Genomic DNA, 24036 nt, shown 5'->3' with positions numbered 1-24036 from the left:
GTCCTATATAGGTTTCTCAACCTATATAGGCTAACTTTTTTAAAATCAAGACTTTTTTTTTAAAAGTGGGCATTCTCTACATGTATGTCTCACCAACTTACCAGGCCAAATAAGAAATCCTCCAAATGCCTGGGTTAAGCCTTTCAGCCATAAAGTCTTTTCTAACAGAGCATCAAAGTCCATGGATGGCCGGTTCTGAAGCAGAACAGCAACTATTAGGGGCCATGGGCTCAGAACTAGGTTTTCAATTTGCAGAAGCTGCATTTTGTAGGCAACTTCAGTGACAAAGGCATGCATGTCCTCGGATTGCTTCTGAGGAATATACCTAAAATGAAGAACACACAACATCAAATTACAGATCCGCTTCTTAGACAACTGGAAATGAGAAGTACAATAGGAGAAGACAGGCCTTTAGAAGCCAAATACTTTCTGACAACTGAATTCTTTCAGGTCACCTGTAAGCATATATCTCTAGGGTATGCTGTTGAGGAAATATTAAATTATTCAAGGAAATAGGATCCTATTAATTCCCAGTTCCAGACCAAAAAAAAAAAAAAAAAAAAAAAAAACCTATATTGCTTTATAATAGAAACCATCTCAGAAAACTAATACTTCCCCAGTAGGATGAACTGCCATCTTTCCAGAATCCAACACTTTGAGCCATCATGCTGCCCTACCCTGCAAAGCATCAGAGCACATGTCAAGCACTACTGTGCTCCTCTTCTAACAGCTTCTTCAGGCATGGTTCACAAAACTGTAAAGTATTTGACAAGGCCTACACAGAGTTAGCTGGAGCAGGGAGACACATGTGACCTAAAAGCAGCCACATAATAAGGTGGCTTAACGTGAAAGTTGTAGCCAGTAAGAGTGGCCAACCCAATTTGAGATCTACAGAGAAAAAGCCTATGAGAGCAAAAAGCTAACACCTGCTTCTGAGAAGACAAATACACCTCCTGGTGAGGTCTTTTAGATCTGTGCTGATACTACGGGGAACAATGCTACAGTCAAATAAGGCCTAACTAGGTACATGGTTTGTTTTCCCTACTTCTCCAGGAGTACGTCTCTAAATTAAGAAAGCCCAAATGTGTATCTATACTTACATTCTGAAAGAACCTAATACATTTTCTTGTCCATAAAACCATAATCTTATTGAGAAGAGGGACTCACATGCATTGTTATGTAATCTTTTCTAGGATCAAAAATAATACTTAGTACATAGTCTGGCTGGCCTAGCAATATGGCTCAACAATACTCATACATAAACTTGTTAATAACAGCATTATTCTTCCCTCAAGTTAGTGTCTTAAAGAACAATCATTGTCTCACTTCCTACATTTGACATACATATCTCCACAGCTAGCCATTTTTTCTGGCAAACACATAATTCTTTTTTAATTGAAGCTTTCCATGGATGAAAATGGAATGACAATGCTTCCGTGATAATTTGCTATATGATCTAAGGAAACCAAGTTTCAGTCTTAGAAGTGGTCAACGGAAAAATAACAATTCATACGTTTAGATTTTAGTCCTTCCTGCTGCATCAGATATTAAAACATAGGCCTTGTACCTTGGAACCAAGTTATATGGGCTCCTACTCATCCTCCCAGAGGCCAGAGATCGAAGTGACACAGGGTCCCCAAAGTACACATAGATGCTTCCAAAATTCTCAGACAGAATCCTTCTGGCTTTCAAGAGTCCCTAACATAGTAACACAATAAGGGAGAAGAACAAAAAACAGAGTAAATTCAGAAAGTAGTTGATGTGTAAGTTAGCACATTTTCTAAATTCACATAAAATCAAGTTTGGTTATGTTTTACGTACAGTTGTAGATTCTTTTGGCTTAGGAACCCCTAGAAGCTCATATGCATAAAGAGTTTCTTCTAATATCTTATCATAACTGATGCTAATTGGAACAAGGTAGGTATCAAAAACTTCTCTTTTGAAAAATGGTTCCATCACAATACTCAGAAGACCTTTAAACATGGAGAGAAATGTTTTATATATATTGAGGAGCACAGTACACAAGAGTATACAAACAGGACTAAAGTGTACATTTACACTAAGCCATGAATATAAACAGTTAAACACACTTAGAAATTAAATAATTTCTATAGCCATACAGTGTCAATTTCTATTCAGCAGATATACTTATACTACACCTAAAGTCTTTGGGGTTGTAATTTCTCATCTGTCAGTGACCTACCAAATTTAGGAGTCAATGTTTTGGCAGAGCGGCTTCTTGTCCCTTCGAGGAAAAATTCAACAGGAGCATAACCATTCTTTAAAGAGAAAACACAAACAAACAAAACAAAAAACACAAAACCCATTGCCTACTCTCCAAATGATAAATTCTTCTTTTGACTCCCTTTCCCCAACTCCCTCCCCACCCCTCTGAACAAACACTGCTTATAGTGAAACTTAAATAAGAGAGTCACAGAAACTAAACAGATCACTGAGGTTCTGAACATTCTTTGGGAGGAGGAGGGGAATAGCTAAGTGGCCTATCCAGAAGTTAAGAACTTAGAGCAAATATCAGCGAAGAGAAAATATTTACTTGGTAGTTATTTGCATTTACCCGTAACATAGTTTTTACATATTCAGAGAATACAGCCCAGTAGAGTTTATTGCCACCAAAGGTGCGCCGCATGAAGAAGGCACCTGACATCCTCAATAGCTCACCAATCATTTTCATTCCCAGGAAGTCTAGAAAATAAAGGAAGGATTGACATTTATTTGCAGATCTTGAAACTTTCTATAAAGACCTACACTCAAACACTGTTATGATTTATGTATCTGATATATCCTTATGATATTATACTTTCTAATATTAAAATCCATAAGAAGATACATTTAACAGAATTATGGAAAAGAAGGGACTCTGTGGGCCAGGTGATCATTGGGAGCTTGCCTTGTGCCACCATGTACCATTGCCTTTACAACCAAGCTGGCTAGAGAGCAAGGACAATAGTAGGGCAATGTGACAACTTACAATGTCATGCTGCCAATTTCTTAGCCCTGTTGCTGAGCTGCGTTAGAGACCAATGTGTATCTTTCACGCCTTTGAGAGGCAGGCCAAACCAGTTCTCACCTTCCTCACATCAGATAAAAATATCAACCTACTTTTGGTGGAAGAGATTATATAAAGCAAGTCTGAAATGAAGGTAAGAGCACCATTGCTGTTTAAAAACAGCCCTTCTGTTTTTCCTTACTTTTCAAATAAATTCTTTTCTTGTATATTCAGACGAAAGTGCTTAAGTCTCCCACAATTTTTTACCTTCTTATTTACTTCATTTATTAACCAAAATGTATACTTGAATCCTAACCTTCCTGGCTACCTTAAAAGTGAATTGTTAATTTATTTGCCTTAGCAGTTCAACTTGTAGGAATCAATCCTACAGAAATAAAAGCATTAAAACACTGTTTATAATAGCAAAACCACTAAAGTATGATACATTCAGATTGCTAAATATTATGCAATTCTAAATGTAAGATCTACAATTATAAAATGCTTAGAAGAAAAAGAAGGGAAAAATTTCTTGACATTGGATTTGGCAACAATTGTTTTTAATTTTCATTTCATTAATTAATTTATAAGATTTAACAATTTTTCACATTTTGCCATATTCACTTACTACGTTTACATGAAAACAAATATTTTATCATTTAACATGGGATTTATGACAATAATCATAAAGTGAAAAAAGAAGGGTATATTATTATGTGGAGGATATAATTAAGTAAAGACAATATTTGCGACTATCTATGTACCAAATAATACAATACCCACACATTTATCATAGTTTATATATGTCACCTTCCACAAATGAGAAAGACATATATTTGTCTTTCTGTATCTGGCTTATTTCACTTATTTCACAAGAGTTTCTTGGCTTTTATATCAAAAGCAAAAGGAACAAAAGAACAAATAAACTGGGCTTGCCTCATGGTTAAAATCTTCTGCGTATCAAAGGACACAATCAACAGATTGAAAAGGAACCAAAGGAATGAGAGACAATATTTGCATATCATAAGGGGTAAATATCCAGAATAGGAGTATATAAAGAGTTCCTACAATTCAACAGTAACAAGAAATCAAATAACCCAATTAAAAAATGGGCAATGGACTTGAACAGACTTTTCTCTAAAAAAGGTATACAAATGGTCAATAAGCTCACTGAAAAGATAATCAATAACACTAATCATCAGGGAAATGAAAATAAAAACTTCAATAAAATAGCACTTCATACCCATTAGAATGGTTATTGTTTTTAAAAATCCAAAAAGCAAGTGTTGGCTAACATGTAAAATTGAAACTTTTAAAATAAAAATGGAACTCTTATATATTGTTGATGGGAACATACAATGGTACCACCACCACAGTATGGTAGTTCCTCAAAAAATTAAAAATTAAATATGTGATAAAGCAATTCTATCCCTTGGTATCCATTTGAAAGTAGGATATTTGAAAGTAGGATCTTAAACAGATACGTGTACTTTCATGCTCCAAGCAGTGTTATTTGCAATAGCCAAAAAGCAAAAGCAACCCAACAGTCTACTGATGAATGGAAAAAGAAGGTGGCATATTCATGTAATGGATTATTCAACTTTTTAAAAAGAAATCCTGACACATGCTGCAGCATGGACGGACTTGAGAGCATTATGCTGAGTCAACACCAGTCACAAAAGGACAAATATTTTGTGAGTTCACTTATACGAAGTATAGAATAGCCAAATCCACAAACAGAAAGTAGAAAGGTGGTTGCCTGGGGACAGGGAAGGTAGAATGAGGAGTTGCTGTTTAATGGTCCAGAGTTTCAATTTTTCAAGATGATAAGTTTTGTGAATGGGTGGTGGTAATGACAGTCCAACAATATGAATGTACTTTATGCCAATGAACTGCACACTCACAGATAGTTAAAATGTAAATTTTTATTATGTGCATTTGCTAAATTCTTTATTTTACCATTAAAAAAAATAGTTACATCTATTTATTGATCTACAGATATTCATCAGTGTAATATAAAATAAAAAAAGTAGGTAACACATACAGGAAGTTTCATTTTTTAAACCGAAACCAAAAAACCCTGGTGCCTATATGCCTTTATATATCTGTGCAAAGTAAAATACCACACAAAAGCACATAATTCAAACTGTTAAACCCTAGGATTGGAAGGAAGAAGGAGAGTCTATTTTCATCATCATAATCTTCACAGACATCAGTATCAGTAGAATCATTTTATTTTTATTTTTATATACAATACCCACACATTTATCATAGTACAAAAGTAGAAAAGCTACGTACCCATTCCCGCTGCTATAACTGGCACAGGCAAATCATAGTTGTATAAAAGAAATGACAACATGAGAAAGTCAATATAACTTCGATGACTAGGCAGCAAGACAACAGGATGCTCCTGGATGGCTCGTTGTAGCTTGAAAATAAATTTTAGACTTTAAATAATTTCAGTTGTATTATTAAGATCACATTTCAAATAAGAAAACAGAACAACTCTATGTACAAAGGGAATAATAATCATCTTTATCACCTTACATATCATACACAAACTTAATTGGCTGAGAAGGTAAAAACATTATTTCAGAGTTCTAGTTAAACACTTTCACATATTGCAAGAATATTAAAAATGTAAGTTTTATGGATTAATGATGAAATGAGCACCTTCAGTAATAGGACAGACACCATGTGCTCTCAATACGATGCATTGAGAAGACTACAACATTGCTTCACATTAGATTCACAATCTAATGCAGAGGTAACATAAATCCAAATCAGGGGACACTATGAAATAGTTGGCTTGTTTTTTAAAAAACAAGTATCATGGGGCTGGCACTGTGGCGTAGCAGGTTGGGTCACCACTTGCGAAGCTGGAATCCCATATGTGTGCCAATTCAAGTCCTGGCTGCTCCACTTCTGATCCAGCTCCCTGCTGGTGCACCTGGGAAAGCAGCAGAAGTCCTTGGGCCCCTGTACCCAAACGGGAGACCCAGAGGAGGCTACCAACTTCGGCCTGGCCCAGCTCTGGCTGTTGTGGCCATTTGAGGAGTAAACCAGCAGATGAATGATCTCTATCTCTCCCTCTCTCTGTAACCCTACTTTTCAAACAAATAAAATAAATCTTAAAAAAAAAATAATGAAACACAAACAAAAAGACTAAGGAATTGTTCTAAATTAAGAGTTTAAAGAGATAGAGATGCTGAATGTAACACATGATCGAGGACTTTCTCATCTATGCAGGATATAATTGGGACAACTGCCAAAGTATGAATGAAGTTTGTATTACTAGTACTGCATCAATATCAATTTATTTTATTATTGCAGCATAAAAGAATATCCTTATCTATAAGAAAACATACAAAAGTATTGGGAAAAGGATAAAGGAAATATTTTTGGGGAATCTAAATGAAGCATATAAATTCTCTGTATTACTTTTGTAATTTTTGTGAGCATCTGACATAAGTTAGGCCATAAAGTTAAGTTAGTGCAAAGTCTGAACTTAAAAAGAAAAAACAAACCAACCCTCAGAGAGGCATATCCTATCTGTTCAGAGGGGATCCGTGATGACTAGGCCCCTGGCATTTACTGGCCAAGGCAGACATTTGTGAGTCGACTAAATCATGCGGGGTTTAAGAAGATATTGGTTTTAAACAATCAATACTCACTTTTTGAATACCTTCTTCATTTACACACACCTTTGAGAAAATTTGTTTAAATATTTTGCTCAGGGCAAAAGCAAAAAACCGTATGGCTCCCAGACGCAGTTTGTGGCTCATTTCATCCAAGATCTCACAAACTTCTTCTCGGAGGACATCAACAGATTGAAGTGATTCCATGGAAAGCTATGATAGAAGGGGAAGCAGGGATAAATGTCTTTTAAAGAGGAGGCCATGTCTCTTATATTCAAATAAGTATGACAACAGTTCCAAGTGGACCAATGTGATACAACTCAAAAATGGTGTTTTTTCTATCTTAATTTGATATAATTTACTTTCCAACACAGTAGACAAATGATCCTATTCAGACAAGTTTAAAGGATAGAAACTCAGAGACAATCAGCTTTGTAGTCTAGCATTTTAGAGTAAAGAAAACATCGTTCCATTTGGTTACTAGGTTTACATCCAAACTCTTTAAAATAAGTTGTTGCCTATGATAAGGATTTTAGCAGTTTCTCTCAGTAGATTGCTGCACCACTTTACCTGCTTGCTCCATGCTATTTCAAGGTAATATAAGAGCACAAGCTAAAAGTGACAAATTACACTGAAATAAGCAATTCAGACTTCACCAGAAACAAATTATTGGTATAAAAATTCCTAAACTATCAAAAGGGTAATTATTAAAATGAAACTTTATTTACATAGCATACCACAACTTGTTGTTTTTTAAGATTTATTTATTTGAAAGGCTGAGGGACCGGCATTGTGGTATAGCAGGCAAAGCCACCATCTGCAATGCCAGAATCCCATAAGGGCACCACTTTGTGTCCTGGCAGCTCCATTTCCAATCCAGTTCCCTGCTAATGCTCTGGGAAAGCACTGGAAGAGGTTCTAGTGCTTGGGCACCTATACCCACGAGGGAGACTTAGATGAAGTTCCTGGCTCCTGGGTTCAGCCTGGCCCAGCCCTAGCCATTGCAACCATTTGGGGACTAAAACAGCAGATGGAATACCTCTCTCTCAGTCTGTCTTTCCCTCTCTCTCTGCAACTTTGCCTTTCAAATAAAAATGTTAAAGGGGGGGGGGGCTGTTGGAGGAACAGGAAAGAGAGATACGTATCATTACATCTGCTAATTCACTCCCCAAATGCTCACAATAGCCAGTGATAGGCAAGGCCAAAGCCAGAAGCCAGGACTGTCATCCTGATCTTCCATGAGTGGCAAAGGCCAATGTACTTGAGATATCTTCTGCTGCCTCCCCAGGCACATTACCAGGAAGCTGGACCAGAAGCTGAGTAGCTGGGATTTGAATCAGCACTCAGACATGAGATTTGAATCAGCACTCAGAATCACAAGGAGCAGTGTAACTGTATTACAATGCCTGCCCCACCACAACTGTTTGTGTTTTTTTTTTAAGATTTATTATTTATTTGAACGGTAGAGTTACAGAGAGGCAAAGGCAGAGATAGAGAGAGGGAGAGCCAGAGAGAGAAGTCTCCCATCCACTGGTTCACTCCCCAATGGCTGCAACGGCCAGAGCTGAACTGATCTGAAGCTAGGAGCCAGGAGCTTCTTCTGGGTCTCCGATGCAGGTGCAGGGGCCCAAGCACTTGGGCCATCTTCTACTGCTTTCCTAGGCCATAGGAGGGCTGGATTGGAAGTGGAGCAGCCGAGTCTTGAACTGGCACCCATATGGGATGCCAGCACAGCAGATGGCAGACTTTACCCACTACGTCGCAGTGCAGCCCCACCTACCACAGCTTTTTAACTGGGAACAAAATGTTTACTGTATGCCTAGAATTGTCAAGGGTCTGGAGATAAACAAGTCGCAGGTTCAGTTCTCAATGAAGACTAATGTGACTCTTTCCACTTTCTCTTAAACAAGTACTTTGAAAAGGAAGGAAGTCTTTAGGACAGACTCATTCATTCAAAGAATGCTCTGTAGGATGGGATGCTGTAGCCCCAATTACATGCAGTGATGGAGAATCTTTTTTTTTTTTTTTTTTTTACAGGCAGAGTGGACAGTGAGAGAGAGAGACAGAGAGAGAAAGGTCTTCCTTTGCCGTTGGTTCACCCTGTGATGGAGAATCTTATCTTTTGTCACTGAGGTGACATTCACACCACATAAAATTAATCACTTTAAAGTGGATAATCCAGGGGCAGGCACTGTGGCCCAGCGGGCTAACTCCCTGGCCTCAAGCACCAGCATCCCATATGGGCACAAGTTCTAGTCCCGGCTGCTCCTCTTCTGATCCAGCTCTCTGCTATGGCCTAGAAAAGCAGTAGAAGATAGCCCAAGTCCTTGGGCCCCTGCACCCATGTGGGAGACCCAGAAGAAGCTCCTGGCTCCTGATCGGTGCAGCTTCAGCCGCTGAGGCCATCTGGGGAGTGAACCAGTGGATGGAAGACCTCTCTGTCTCTACCTCTCTCTGTAACTCTGCCTGTCAAATAAATAAAATAAATCTTTAAAGTGGATAATCCAGGGGCCAGCACTGTGGTGCAAGTTAGGTTGCTACCTGTAATGATGCATACCACACTGTAGTCCTGGTTGCTGTGCTATTGATCCAGCTCTCAGGATCACTGCCTGGGAAGAGCAGAAGATGGTCTTCTAAGTATTTAAGCCCCTGCCACCCACATGGAAGACCCAGATGGAAGTTCCTGGTTTCTGGCTTTAGCCTGGCCCAGCCACGGCTGTTGTAACCATTTGGGGAGTAAACTGGTGGACAGAATATCTCATCCTCTTTATGAAATGAAAGTCATTCTGACTTTCAAATAAATGAAATAAAACAAATTTAAAAAAAAATAATAAAGTGGGGCTGGCGCTGTGGCATAGTAGGTTAAGCCTCCGCCTGCAGCACTGGCATCCCAGATAGGTGCTGGTTTGTATCCTGGCTACCCCTCTTCCGATTCAGCTCTCTGCTTATGGCCTGGGAAAGCAGTGAAGGATGATGCCCAAGTGCTTGGGCCTCTGCACCCATGCGGGAGACCTGGAAGGAGTTCCTGCCTTTGGATCAACTTAGCTCTGGCCATTGCAGCTGTTTGTGGAGTGAACCACCGGATGGAAAAGACCTTTCTCTCCATCTCTCCCTCTCTCTGTCTGTAACTCTACCTCTCAAATAAATAAAATCTTTTAAAAAAAAATAAAGTGAGTAATTCAGTGTTATTTACTACATCCACAAATGTACAACCTCCTCCTCAATCCAGCTCCATATCTTCTGGGGCTCAATTCAACAGGCCTAAGAGAGAAGGACTAGAATACATTATTTCCTCTTTTCTGCATTCCTTTATTCCAAGGTTATCTGAACTAGTGATCACAGCAAGAAAAGGTTTCACAGTATGGTCACAAGAAAAGACATATTGAGTATAACTAGATGAAGACTGCGTGAACATGAGGTAGAGAAGCACAGTGGCCAAAAAATAACTAAAAAGTCTGAACGAGGAGAAAAGGGAGAATATCAGTTAAAGTGAAATTGCTTTCCCAAGATAGAAAAGACCTAGACCAATTTTTTAAATTATCATTTCACTTTTTAAAAGTTATGTTAAAATATAAAATTCACTATTTAATCAGGCTGGGAATTTGGTATAGCAGTTAAGATGCTGCTTGGGCTACCTGCATCCTGTCAGAATGCCTATGTCTGAGTCCCAGGTATGATCCTGATTCCAGTTTCTTTCTAATTCATACCCTGTGAGGCAGCATATGATGGCTCAAGTACTTGGGTCCCTATTCCTGGCTGCTGACTTCAGCCTGGCCTAGCTCTGGCTGTTGTGGGCATTTGGGGAGTGAACTGGTGGACAGTTTTGTCTGTTGGCCTTTCAAATAAAGTGAAAATATACAAATTTTTAAAATTAAAAAATTCTGTATATTATGGAAGGTCAGATTGTGCTGCACCCACATGGGAGACCAGGAGAAGTACCTGGCTCCTGGCTTCGGATCAGCGCGGTGCGCCGGCCGCAGCACGCCAGCTGCAGCAGCCATTGGAGGGTGAACCAACGGTAAAGGAAGACCTTTCTCTGTCTCTCTCTCTCACTGTCCACTCTGCCTGTCAAAAAATAAATAAATAAAACAAAGGGATTAGGAGCACAGGTCATATATTCAAATCAAAAAAGAAACCAGCAGAAGAGATAAAAGAATTTTCCTCAGACCTTGACCTGATTAAATTCCAATTCAAAGTCAGAAAAACAAGATCTTCCCAGGTAAGCCTCAGGGTATGGGAATCAAATTTAGAACCTGAAAACTGACTTTCTTCTTCACCAGCCAAAAATCACAGCAAGCCTGCTAGGGAGGCCAACCCTGGATGGGGTTAGAGGCCAAGGGAGAGATCACATTCATCAGGAGTTTGCCACCCCAAGAAGGGTTTTTCAGGGGCTGGCACTGTGGCGCAGTGGGTTAAAGCCCTAGCCTGCTGCATCAGCATCTCATATGGGCGCCGGTTCGAGTCCTGGCTGCTCCAGCTCCACTTCCAATCCAGCTCTCTGCTATGACCTGGGAAAGCAGTAGAAGATGGCCCAAGTCCTGTGGGAGACCTGGAGGAAGCTCCTGGCTCCTGATCAGCTCAGCTCTGGCTGTTGTGGTCATTTGGGGAGTGAACCAGTAGAATGGAAGACCTCTCTCTCTTTCTCTGGCTCTACCTCTTCTGTAACTCTGTCTTTCAAAGAAATAAAAAATAATTCTTAAAAAAAAAAAGGGTTTTTCAGGCAAAGGAGTGAGCAAATATTGGAAGCAAAAACACAGACAGGCTAGCAGTATTGCAGGAACTGAGGCAGGAAAATGGGAAGAGAAAGGTGGTGGGAGTAGTCTGCAGAATACTTTGTGACTAGGATGGTGAATTATAGGCTTTACCCTAAGGAGAGCTAGCAGTGTAGCATAGCAGATTAAACTGCTGGCTATGATGCTACACTTTTTTTTTTTTAAAAAAGGATTTATTTATTTATTTATTTGAAATGCAGGGTTACAGAGAAGCAGAGGCAGAAAGAGAGGTCTTCCATTTGCCACTGGCTCACTCCTCAAATGGCTGCAATGGCAGAGCTACGCTGACCCAAGGCTGGGAGCTTCTTCCTAGTCTCCCATGCAGGTACAGGGGCCCAGGGACTTGGGCTATCCTCTACTGTTTTCCTAGGCCACAGCAGAGAGCTGGATCAGAAGTGGACCAGTCAGGACTTGAACCAACACCCATACGGGATGCCAGCACTGCAAGAGGTGGCTTTACCTACTACACCACAGCACCAGCCCCCAACTGCTCCACTTCTGATCCAGCTCCTTGCTAATGCACCTTGGAAAGCAGCAGATGATGGACCAAGTATTTGGCCATTGCCACCCAAAGAGAGACCTGATGGAGTTCCAGGCTCCTGGCTTTGCCCAGTCTTGGCAGTTGTGACCACTTGGGGAGTGAACCAGTGGACAGAAGATCTCTTCCCCTAATGGACGAAAGATTTCTCTGTCTGGCACTCTGTCTTTCAAATAAACAAACAAAAAGTCTTAAAAAATAAGTTTCGGCCGGCGCCGTGGCTCAATAGGCTAATCCTCCACCCTAGCAGCGCTGGCACACCAGGTTCTAGTCCCGGTCGGGGCGCCAGATTCTGTCTCGGTTGCCCCTCTTCCAGGCCAGCTCTCTGCTGTGGCCAGGGAGTGCAGTGGAGGATGGCCCAAGTGCTTGGGCCCTGCACCCCATGGGAGACCAGGAAAAGCACCTGGCTCCTGTCTTCAGATCAGCGCGGTGCGCCGGCTGCAGCGCACCGGCCACGGCGGCCATTGGAGGGTGAACCAATGGCAAAAGAAGACCTTTCTCTCTGTCTCTCTCTCTCACTGTCCACTCTGCCTGTCAAAAAAAAAAAAAAAAAAAAAAAAAGTTTCATCCTGAAGGCACTTAGGGGCCACTGATAGTTTTCAATCACTAGGTTGATTCAGACTTGTTTTAGAAGGATGCTTCCAGAGGATGTATAGTCAGTTGTGGCTTTATAAATGCATATTTTTCAGTACAGTGATCTACCCTTGTTCCCTAGCTTGGCTTTGCTACTAGCCCCCATTGTCAAACGGCAATGATAGTTTCACCACCTTCTTGTGCACCCTGCTCCAGGGCCTCACCTGTTTTATCACTTTAGGTGACAGGTGGATCTGCAAGTCTATCCTCTCTGAAGGCCAACGGAAGGTAGGCTGGTCTCCCTGAGAGGACTACCTGGCCCTGCCAGCTCGAAATGTTACTTCTTGCATTTGGAAGAAGAACTAGGTTGACTTTAGAGTGTGTTACCATTCTTGAGGGTGACGAAAATGAAGTCAGTCTGTCAGTCTGTCTCTGCTAGTTATAATGTTACAGTAAAATTTTACTGTGAGGAAAAGGAACACTGGATATGTTGGTCCACCGTTGAGGGCCACAAATCCACTCTGTGGACAGTGGCCTCTGACCCCATTGGCCAATTTCTGGCACTCTGCTGATGACTTCCATAGAACACATCTGGCACCAGCATCTATCAGAGATCTTTTACCTCATCTGGAAACATACTTGCCCTTTGTGGGGTTCCAATCTAGGACCATCAAGATGTCTCCATCAGAGACACTAGCTACAGCTTGTGGGAATGATGCCATCCAAGTATGTGAGGAGGAGCCCAACTCAGATCTGTAGTAGCCCTCCTTTTCCCTGATAGCCTACTTGCGTCAGACCAATTCCTAGGATGTTAACTGTCTCCCGGACTTTGCAGTCATAATTAGGAGATGGCCTTCTGGAAGCAGTATCATGTGATGGCCTCAGAACTACTTTGCTTCTAGAAAGCCATGGTTCCCCAGGAAATGTGCTAACACTTTCCCAATCCCTGAGAATACCTGGACCTTCACTAACTAGGTTCACATCTATTCAGTCTTGGATAAAGTGTGCAGCCCCAGAACCACTTACTCTTTTCCCTCCTTTGACACAAGGTCCTAAGTAAAGAGTTACATAATATTAATACATTGTTATCACAGATTTTGCTTGCTTTAGGACACAGTGTTAAATTTTGGGAGGTGAATATATATTTAGAAACATTCAATACACATATATTTATATACATATTTTCATATATATTATGTGTGGTACATTTCTATGTAGGAGGGGGTTTGTATCTCAGACCTCTCTGTAAGGTTTTCTGGAAATAATCCACTTGAGTCCCAAATCCTATTTTATAAGGCCATGCAGAATTTTATTACTTTATTTAATTTGAAAGGCAGAGAGAAAGGGATAGGGAGGATCTCCCATTCACTGCTTCACTCCCCAAATGCTTGCAATAGCTGAAGCTGAGCCACTCTGAAGCACAGCCAGGAACTCAATCTAAGGTTCCCAAGTGAGTAGCAGGGACTCAACTCGTGAGCCATTATATCCTGCCCTCAGGGTTCACATTAGCAGGAAGCTAGAATCCAGAGTAGAGCTGAAACTCACCCCCAGGCACTCCAGTGTGGGACGAGAGCACCCTAATGTTTTAATGGTATGTCAAATGCTCACCCTACACTCACAATTTTAAAAAATTCCATTGTGAATACTTATCCAAAATAGGTCCTACCTTCCCAATTGCTGGGCAAATTCTTGTACTTAAGACATTCAATTAATTTTAAGAGAATTAATTTCTGAATGTAGGTTTGTATAGACTGACAGGTTTGTTTTCCTTTAAAAACCCTTATAAATAGAGGCAGGCATTTGGCCTAGCAGTAAAAATGCTGATTAAGACAGCTGCTTCTGGGCCAGTGCTGTGGCGTAGACAGTAAAGCTGCCGCCTGTAGTGTTAGCATCCCATACGGGTGCTGGTTCGAGTCCCGGCTGCTCCATTTCCGATCCAGCTCTCTGCTGTGGCCTGGGAAAGCAGTAGAAGATGGCCCAAGTCCTTGGGCCCCGCAACCATGTGGGAGACCTGGAAGAAGCTCCTGGCTCCTGGCTCGGATTGGTGCAGCTCCAGCCGTTGCAGCCACCTGGGGAGTAAACCAGCAGGTAGAACACACTCTCTCTTTCTCTCTCTGCCTCTCTATAACTCTGATGTTGCTGTGGATTCGTTCCTGAGAGGAGAAGCATGGTTGGGGCAAGAGGTGCGGAGTCACCACACAGACCCCAGGAGTCAGGTGAAAGCAGGCCAGAGTCGACCAGCCCACAGACTTGTTTATTTCAGTTGGTACAGCGGCTTAAATAGCCAAGGCAGCCAATCCGGTCAAGGGGTGGTTTATGCCCTAATCAATCACAGCCCGTTGCCAGGCAGTATCCAAAGCTATCCAATCACAGGCTGTTGCCAGGCAGGCTCCGTTGCCAGGTGGGTTTCAAAGCCATTCCTGAGTAACTGACACTCGCTTGCCAGCAGCCATCTTGGCATGGCCTTCTCATTCCACCACATTTCCCCCTTTTCATTTATTTTTGAGCAACGGGAGGCATGATTCTTGGCCATACCATTGTTGACCCCATTTCCATGTGGTCTCTGTACGTGGCTGTGCCTGTCTTAGGTTGTCCCCCAGGGGATCTTACCCGTCATTGATAACCAGTGCTCAAAACGAGATGCCGACGCCGCGGCTCAATAGGCTAATCCTCCACCTAGCGGCGCCGGCACACCGGGTTCTAGTCTTGGTCGGGGTGCCGGATTCTTTCCCGGTTGCCCCTCTTCCAGGCCAGCTCTCTGCTGTGGCCAGGGAGTGCAGTGGAGGATGGCCCAAGTGCTTGGGCCCTGCACTCCATGAGAGACCAGGATAAGTACCTGGCTCCTGCCATTGGATCAGCGTGGTGCGCCGGCCGCAGTGCGCCAGCCGTGGCAGCCATTGGAGGGTGAACCAATGGCAAAGGAAGACCTTTCTCTCTCTCTCTCTCTCTCACTGTCCACTCTGTCAAAAAAAAAAAAAAAAAAAAGAGACCACAGGAGTGCTTGCTCAAATAGGGGTAGGAATGAGGAACAATGGTAATCAGGAATGGCATAACCACAGACAGGCTGTGGGCCATTCGAGTGGCTGACTAGAGCAACACTCTGCCTTTCAAAAAAATAAATCTTAAAAAAAAAAAAAAAGACACCTGCTCCTCATACTGACATATCTGGTACTTGGTACTTGTGTCTGGCACCAGTTTTTAACTCCAGCTTCCTGCTAACACAGGCACTGGGAAGCAGCAGTAATGGTTCAAGTAGTTGGGTTCTTGCCACCAATATGGGAGACTTGGATTAAGTCTCTACCTCCTGGCTTTGATCAACCTAGTCTTGACCACTGTGGGCTTTTAGGTAGTGAACTAGCCAATGGGAACAAACACACACACTCGCTCTCTCTCTCAAATAAATAAAATAAAAAAACAATTTATCTCCTTTACCATTAAGCCATGATGGCAACTGGGGATATATACGTTAAAAAAAAAGAAAATCAATGGGGACCAGCCAGAATTGTAGCACAAAGGGTTAAGCTACCACCTGCAACATTGGCATCCCATATGGGTGTCAGTTTGAGTCCTGGCTACTCCGTTAATGTGCTTAGGAAAGCAGCAGAAGATGGCCCAAGCGCTTGGGCCCTGAACCAATGTGGGAGACCTAGATGAAGTTCCTGGCACCCAGTTCCTGGCTTCCGTCTGACTCATCTGTCATTGTGACTATTTGGGGCGTGAATCAGCAGGTGGAAGATCTTTCTCTGTCACTCCCTCTCTTTCTGCCATCATGAGCTTTACCACCTTTAAGAAACTATCACTTGTAGAATCTTGGTGTAGTATCAAAGAATGAGTCCTGGTTACCTGAAAAGCCTGCTTAAAAACTAATCCCAGGGCCAGCATTGTAGTGAAGCAGGTTAACCTGCCACGTGCAACACTGGCATTCTATACTGGAGGGCAGGTTTAAGTCCCGGCTGCTCTGCTTCCAATCCAGCTTCTTCCTGGTGCATATGGGTGGGCAGAGGAAGATGGCCCAGTTGTTTGGGCCCCTGCCACCCACATGAGAGACCACAGTGGAATTCCTGGCTTCAGCCTGGCCCAGATCTGGCCACCTGGAGAGTGAAACACTAAATAGAAGATTCCTCTCTCTCTCTCTTCTTCTTTCTCTCTCCTCTTCTTTCTCTCTGCCTTGCAAAAAAAAAAACAAACAAAACAAAAAAAAAAAACAAAAAACTTCCTACTTCCTTTTCCGACTACATATCTGTGTGAACTCAGTTTATTTCAACTCAAACAACATATAACAGATTGAACATAGAAGCAGCTATGATAACCCAGCTGTTCTCTATTAAACCAAACATTACAGAGATCTGCAAAACTATAAATAAAGCAGAACAGATTCCAAGAGGTCAGAAGAAACTGCAGAATAAGGATGGCACAACCTATAGTTTAGGGCAATATCCTTAAGTTGAAACTGAAGAGCTCTCTACTATGGACTGGAGGTAACAGGTAAGATCAAAGAGAAGCTCAAACATTCTGTCTACTATGAAGATAAAAAGAGAGCCTCAATCTGTAAGAGCAAAGAGGCAATCTTTGGTAACCAGCGTCAAGCAATACTGCAACACTGAATGAGTTCCCTCTCTCCTTTATAAAAATATGCAACTAGTGGCCTATGTGCTTTCCCTTAAGATACTTACAATCAATTTTAAGTTCCTAACATTCAGGAAATTCCTTCATGCTTCATAACCCACCTCACACACACACACTCATGCACAGACACACACCCATGCTCACACACAGGCACACATACTCATACACATGCTCACCTCTTCATATACTCACACAGACACGCTCTCACAGTCTCACATTTACGGTCATACACACACACACACACACACACTTGCTCACATATACACTCACTCACAGACACACTCATTCACATAAAAATACCTATAAAAAGATATTTACAAAGAATCAAAAGGGAGAGTTGGTACCTATAGGCACAGTATTCTTTCATGAAGCTAGTTAGGAAAGGAATACATTATACATTCTCTCCTAACTAGTTAAAAAAAAAAAAAAAAAAAGGAGTCATGGAGCAACAGAAGGCTGCTGCTAATAAAATTGAGGCCAGTCATTGCAAGTCATCCTGCCATAGCAGTGAACATGAGAAGGGGGGCGGGGGGATGAAGCAACAGGCCAGCAACAGCTGCAAATGATGCATCAGTTTATCACCTATAGACCTACAGCCATGTGAGCACCTAGGCAATATGACAATGAAGGCTAGCCATCAGGGAGCCCTAATCCTCTCTATCAAGTACCTTTATTTGATGCTGTCAAATCACATGTTCAAAGCAGACTTTCATACCCTTCCTAAACTTGTTCCCTCTTGGGAGTCTCCTATCTTAGTGACCGGCTCTATTGCCCTAATTCTTCACCTTCCTTCCCTTCTTACACTCAACTGGTCACTAAATAATACACTTCCCTGACTACCTGCTACTAAATTACTTGGCACTTGTCAAATCTCTTAAATATGCCCATTTCTCTGTTTCTGTAACCACTTCGCAATCCAGGCAACTATAATGGCATGAGGGTATTACTGCAAGAGCATCAAAAGCAGACTTATGGTCACTGATTTTAGCATAATGCAGTTTCTAAAACATTAGCTGACATATCACACTCCATCTTGAAACTTTTAAATAGCTTTGCACTGTAGGCAGGATAAAATCCTATTCCTCTATGTGGCTTACAAAGCCCTTCATAACATGGCTACTACTTACCTTGCCAGGCATTTTTTTTTTTTTTTTTTTTTTGACAGGCAGAGTGGACAGTGAGAGAGAGAGAGAGAGAAAGGTCTTCCTTTTGCCGTTGGTTCACCCTCCAATGGCTGCCGCGGCCGGCGCGCTGCGGCCGGCGCACCGTGCAGATCCGATGGCAGGAGCCAGGAGCCAGGTGCTTTTCCTGGTCTCCCATGGGGTGCAGGGCCCAAGCACCTGGGCCATCCTCCACTGCACTCCCTGGCCACAGCAGAGGGCTGGCCTGGAAGAGGGGCAACCGGGACAGAATCCAGCGCCCCGACTGGGACTAGAACCTGGTGTGCCGGCGCCACTAGGCGGAGGATTAGCCTAGTGAGCAGCGGCGCCAGCCGCCAGGCATATTTCTTATCCTTACTCTTTGCTTTCTTTGGTCTGGTCATGCTGAACTACCTTCAGTATGGTGGTGTTACACGTTCCCTCTTAGCTCCAGTCTGTAAAATAAGCTGGTGATTCCTAAACTTGCAACATCTCCCTGACATTTCAATTTAGCTGGCATGGAGATGAGACCTAGGCATAGGAATTCTTCAAAATTCCTTGAAAAATTATAATGTGGAAGCTTGAAAACCACAGGATTAAGTTATTTGTTCTGCCAGTCACACCCACTTCACCTAGAAAATCTCTTATCATGTTTTAGCCTTCATAAAGAAAAAGTCAGGGCAATGTTATAGTATAGAAGGTTAAGCTGCAACCAAGGATGTCTATGTCCTATATCAGAGTGCCTGGTTCAAGTCCAGACTATTGCACACTTCCGATCCAGCATTCTGAGAATGTACCTGGGAGACAGCAGATGATGGCCCAAGTACTCGGGTTCCTGCCACCTACATGGGAGACTCAGACAATCTTCATGTGGTCTCCTGGCTTTGAACCAGCATAGCCCTGGTTATTGTGGACATTTGGGGAGTGAACCACAAATGAAGTTATCTGTGTGTACATGTTTCTATTTCAAATAAATAAATGAATCTAAAAAGTCACTTTCCTAACACCCTACACCAAATTAGCTGCCCACAGAACAAATCAGTGCCCCTACATATTGGGCTCCCCTGAACACATTTATCATTTCAGTCATTGTACAACTGTCTTCATTCCCTACTAGACTATACACTGTATTCAAGTTACATCTAGCAAAGAAGCTACACTACAGGCATGGTATGTATTTGATGGTATGTATTTGAAGTATACCTGAAAGAACACATTTAAGATAGCAAAATAAATTCACAGAATCAAGAAGAGAAAGAATTTGTTGACAATGAACAAATCTGGCTGTGGCTGAAAACTTACCTGCTTAATGACATAATGAATCTCTTCAGAATTGAGAACACTGTTTTTGATATCACTTGGCTTGCAAGGGGTAATACCCTTGTAGACAAGAGGTGTATAGCATTTCATTGCAAATTTCAAGTCACTGACATGCCTCCTCTCTTCTAAAATATCTTCAAATTCATCCCACTTTTTGAGCTCTTTCTGTGGATCAGGCAAAAGAAAGAAGCACATATTATACAATAAATTAGGACAGTTTAAGGACATTGGTAAGTTCATTTTTGTCAAACATTTTAATTCATCTGAACTAGAGTGTTCTGATAGATTTTCCTATACTAAGAAAAAGAAATCTAACAATACTGAATTATCATAATGTTATCATATTTCTAATTGGTTTCTTTGCAAAACCATCAATCCTTTGGGGAAAAATGAGAATCAGCTCTAGAGCAATCTGACCAATTTTACAAGGTTTCACTTACCATACTGACAATTTTCTTTTGTCTGCCTCAACTTGGCTTTAAAAATTACAACAGGCCGGCGCCATGGCTCACTAGGCTAATCCTCTGCCTGCGGTGCCGGCACCGTGGGTTCTAGTCCCGGTTGGGGTGCCGGATTCTGTCCCGGTTGCTCCTCTTCCAGTCCAGCTCTCTGCTGTGGCCGGGAGTGCAGAGGAAGATGGCCCAGGCCCTTGGGCCCTGCACCCCCATGGGAGACCAGGAGGAAGCACCTGGCTCCTGGCTTTGGATTGGTGCAGCGCCCCGGCCGTAGCGGCCACTTGGAGGGTGAACCAATGGAAAAAGGAAGACCTTTCTTTCTTTCTCTCTCACTGTCTAACTCTGCCTGTCAAAATAAAAAAAATAAAAATTACAACAAAACATGTATCAGATATCTAAAATTATGACAAATAAAAACTAAAGAAAAAAGTACTACCCTATAAGCAGTCTGCATTGTGGTGAATATTTCTTTACCTGCTGTTTAAGCCACTGCAATCCAACCAAACCCTGAAACTGCTTGTTGTAAGTCTACCAAGGAATCCTGAATTGTTAATTGACTAAAAGTACTTTTCTGATTACAAAATTAATGGTAGTGGGGCTGGCACTGTGGGGCAGCAGGTTAAAGCCCTGGCCTGCAGCACTGGCATCTCATATGGGCTCCAGTTCAAGTCCCAGCTGCTCCACTTCTGATCCTGCTCCCTACCAATGCACCTGGGAAAGCAATGGAAGATGGTCCAAGTCCTTGAGCCCCTGCATCCATGTGGGGAACCCCGAAGAAGTTCCTGGCTTTGGATCAGCTCAGCTCCTGCTTTTGCAGCCATTTGGGGAGTGACACACAAGATTGAAGACTTCTTTCTCTGCGTCTCTACCTCTCTCTGTAACTCTTTCAAATATATTTTAAAAAATCTTAAAAAAATAAAAAGGGGCCCGCGCTGTGGTGCAGCGTGTTACAGCTCTGGCCTGAGGCATCGGCATCCCATATGGGTGCCAGTTCTAGTCCCAGCTGCTCCTCTTCTGATCCAGCTCTCTGCTATGGCCTGGAAAAGCAGTAGAAGATGGCCCAAGTCCTTAGGCCCCTGCACCCACGTGGGAGACCTGGAAGAAGCTCCTGGCTCCTGGAAGAAGCACAGCTCCAGCTGTTGCGGCCATCTGGGGAGTGAACCAGCAGATGGAAGACCCCTCTCTCTCTGCCTCTCCTCTCTCTGTGTAACTCTGACTTTCAAATAAATTTAAAAAAATCTTTAAAAAAAAGAAGGTAATGGTAGCAATAATTGTAGTGAACACAGTTGTCAGCCACTATTCTAAGAGCTTGACATATTAAAGAACACTCCTCCAACAAACCTATGAAGTATTTATTATCACCACCCCCATTTTATAATGGGAAAACATAGATAAAGCAGTGAAATAATTTGTGCAAGGTCTCACAGCTTGTAAAGGTCAGAGACATGACTCAAACTCGGGCCTATCAGTTTCACAGGCCTTGTTCACTCTTCACTACATTTATTTATGGAAAATCTGGAAAGACAGAAACATGTAAGCAAATATCAACTGCCCACAATTTTACATTCCAGAGATGAATCATCATAATATGAAGTAGTTTCCTTACTCTTTCCTTTCATAGCATCTTTTTTTCAAAATAGACCCCAAGCTAAATCATTTATCCTGTCTTTTCAACTCTAAATATTACCCTATACTAAATAGTGTTTTAAACATTGTAGTGGCTACATAATCATAATCCATCCAGCCTTGTTAACATAGCTTCTAAGAATGTAGCATGGCCATTCCTCATCTACACGGCCACTGCTTAAGCTCAGGCTTCCTGTGCAGCCTGTACTCTTTATTACAACACTTTCCTCACTGATCTTGACTATGGTTTTGTTCCCTTTGAATCAATACTCTACGCTGCCCTTGTGTTCTTTTCAAAGCACAATCCTGACGAAATTACTCCTTGCCTAAAATACATAAATGGACTCACACTTCCTTCAGAGTAAGACCTAAGTCACTTCTGGGATCATGTTAAGATCTACCACAGCCTGGTCTTTCCTTCCCACTCCAGAGTCATTGCCCACAGGCCTCTCGACTGAAAAAGTTGCATTTCCCCAACACATTTTATTGTTGGCATATCCCTGGACCTTTACACATTTTGTAGTTGCTTAGACATCAGTTTTCTGTGCAAGTTCTTCCCCAAGCTGCCCAGAGGGAATTATTCACACCCTCTTCATTAGGTCTTCTTTGCTACTACCTATACCTAATACACTATGTATTCAACAGTTGGTTTCTTCTTTGCAATTCCAACATCTGACCACGATGCTGGAATTCTGGTGTAAAAATGTAGTCATTGTAAGAGTAGTCAAATTTTACATTTCTCGTTAATAAAGTAATATACGCTTATATCAGCTCAGACCTGAAACTATCATCATAATTTTAGGGCTAAAAGGGATCTTAGGAACTTCCCATTTAGTAGTACTGGGAGTGGAAGCAGAAAAGGATCAGAATCAGAGGGGTGGGGGAAGACCTCAAGACAAGTAAGAACCCACAAGGAAGAGAAGCAGCCATATATATTTTGAAAAAGCTTGTCAAATATGATGATCTGCACTCCTTCCATGGCTTTCTGTTCCTTGCACAATCAAGTCTACTCATCTTAGCATCTGACCCCAAGCCCTTCATGAGTCCCGACCACCCACATCTATCATTCCCCTTCTCCCAACAGTCTAGCTATGCAAAGACCTAAACAGGCTAGGGTATTTCAGGACTCCCAAGACCTCTGTTCAACAGCACTCATTCTCAAGTATTAGCACTTATTATGTGCTTGGCAGTGTGGTTATGTGTTGGGTACAGGGTGGTGATCAACACAGACACAGTTTCTTTTATGAGTAACCTGGTTCATGGTGGTACCATTCACTGAGAGACATTTACAAATGCCCTTTTCTCACTGTTCACCATCAATCACAGCTGGTGTCCACCTCCTCTGCGTACCATTTCCTGGTTCTCCACATTACCTAGACTGAACTGTTCATTCTCTCATTTGCATCTTTACTGAATCCTCAATAACTAGATTTTCAAGGTGATATTTAAAATATTTTAATAAACTTAAATTTGGTACTTTCCCCTACAAAACCATAGATTTCTTGTCCAGACATGTAATGCCTTACACATTTTTGTAGTCCCTATCCTTCGCAGAAAGTCAGTCACTGTTTGTAGAATGGAAATACAAATTATTAAATGAAGCTACTTTTTGAATCCTGTTAAAATAACAGCTCCCCAATACTCACAGGAAATGGTCAAAATGTCCCCAATCTGGCCCTAACCTAATCTATTCTGGTGGTTTTTATGTTAGGCTGCTCAATAAAAATATTCTGAAGCCTCACCTCTAGAGATTGTTGATTAATGTGGTCTTGACTGGTACCTGGGCATCAGAATGTTTTTAAGTGCTCTAAATGATTCTAAAATGCAGCTACGACTGCTAACTGCTTATTAACTGGCCTTTGCTGAGCCATGCTGGAGAAGTATTTACATCAATAAGCAAATACATTTACATGGCTACTCACCCAGGAACACAATGTAAAGAGCCCAAGTAAGATTTGGGAAAGTCTTTGTCCTTTATCTTAATTTGTATAGTAGGCCTCTCCCTAACCATAGCTTAACAAACCTCTCCTTGTACCTTGCTTCCAAGTGCTCTGGAAAATCCATTCATTCAATATCTAGCAATTGAGAACCCATAATGTACCAGGCACCATTATTCAGGCTAACAACTAAGCTCAGCCAAGGGAGGCAAGGGACTGAGCTTACATACATGCCCTTAAGAAAAGACCAACTACAACAGAAAGTGAGGTAGTGCACACTTAGGGGATGCCACCAGTAGTGTGCTGGTTAATGTTTAACCATTTAGCCAGCAAGAGAGAGCCTATTAACACTGGCTAATTTCTGTGGTACACATATTCTTTTTTTTTTTTTTTTTTTTTTTCTGTAAG

The 24036-nt window shown here is 41.9% G+C and overlaps 1 protein-coding gene across 3 annotated transcripts in view; it reads right to left on the bottom strand.

Annotated features, from left to right (window-relative positions):
• The window catches only part of GNPAT (glyceronephosphate O-acyltransferase), a 40629-nt gene that overhangs the window by 11980 nt on the left and 4613 nt on the right, over positions 1-24036 (bottom strand). Inside the window, exons 1-9 of one of the 3 annotated variants that reach the window (XM_051820709.3) lie at positions 20051-20411; positions 19593-19775; positions 6679-6855; positions 5303-5432; positions 2576-2703; positions 2204-2279; positions 1822-1973; positions 1568-1698; positions 102-325 (exon numbers count right to left, since the gene is read on the bottom strand). In XM_051820709.3, coding sequence (XP_051676669.2) covers positions 102-325; positions 1568-1698; positions 1822-1973; positions 2204-2279; positions 2576-2703; positions 5303-5432; positions 6679-6855; positions 19593-19775; positions 20051-20053 — 1204 coding nt within the window. In that variant the 5' untranslated portion in view covers positions 20054-20411. Of the gene's footprint in view, positions 1-101; positions 326-1567; positions 1699-1821; positions 1974-2203; positions 2280-2575; positions 2704-5302; positions 5433-6678; positions 6856-19592; positions 19776-20050; positions 20412-24036 lie in introns of those variants that run through there. The other 2 variants (XM_002717374.6, XM_089311578.1) reach the window with 2 other exon arrangements.

The sequence above is a fragment of the Oryctolagus cuniculus genome, chromosome 13 (assembly GCF_051225735.1).
Source record: "Oryctolagus cuniculus isolate XC-2025 breed Fujian yellow rabbit chromosome 13, ASM5122573v1, whole genome shotgun sequence".
Lineage (NCBI taxonomy): Eukaryota > Metazoa > Chordata > Mammalia > Lagomorpha > Leporidae > Oryctolagus > Oryctolagus cuniculus.
The sequence above is the reverse complement of the archived record's forward strand: the minus strand, read 5'-3'. Positions and strand labels throughout refer to the sequence as shown.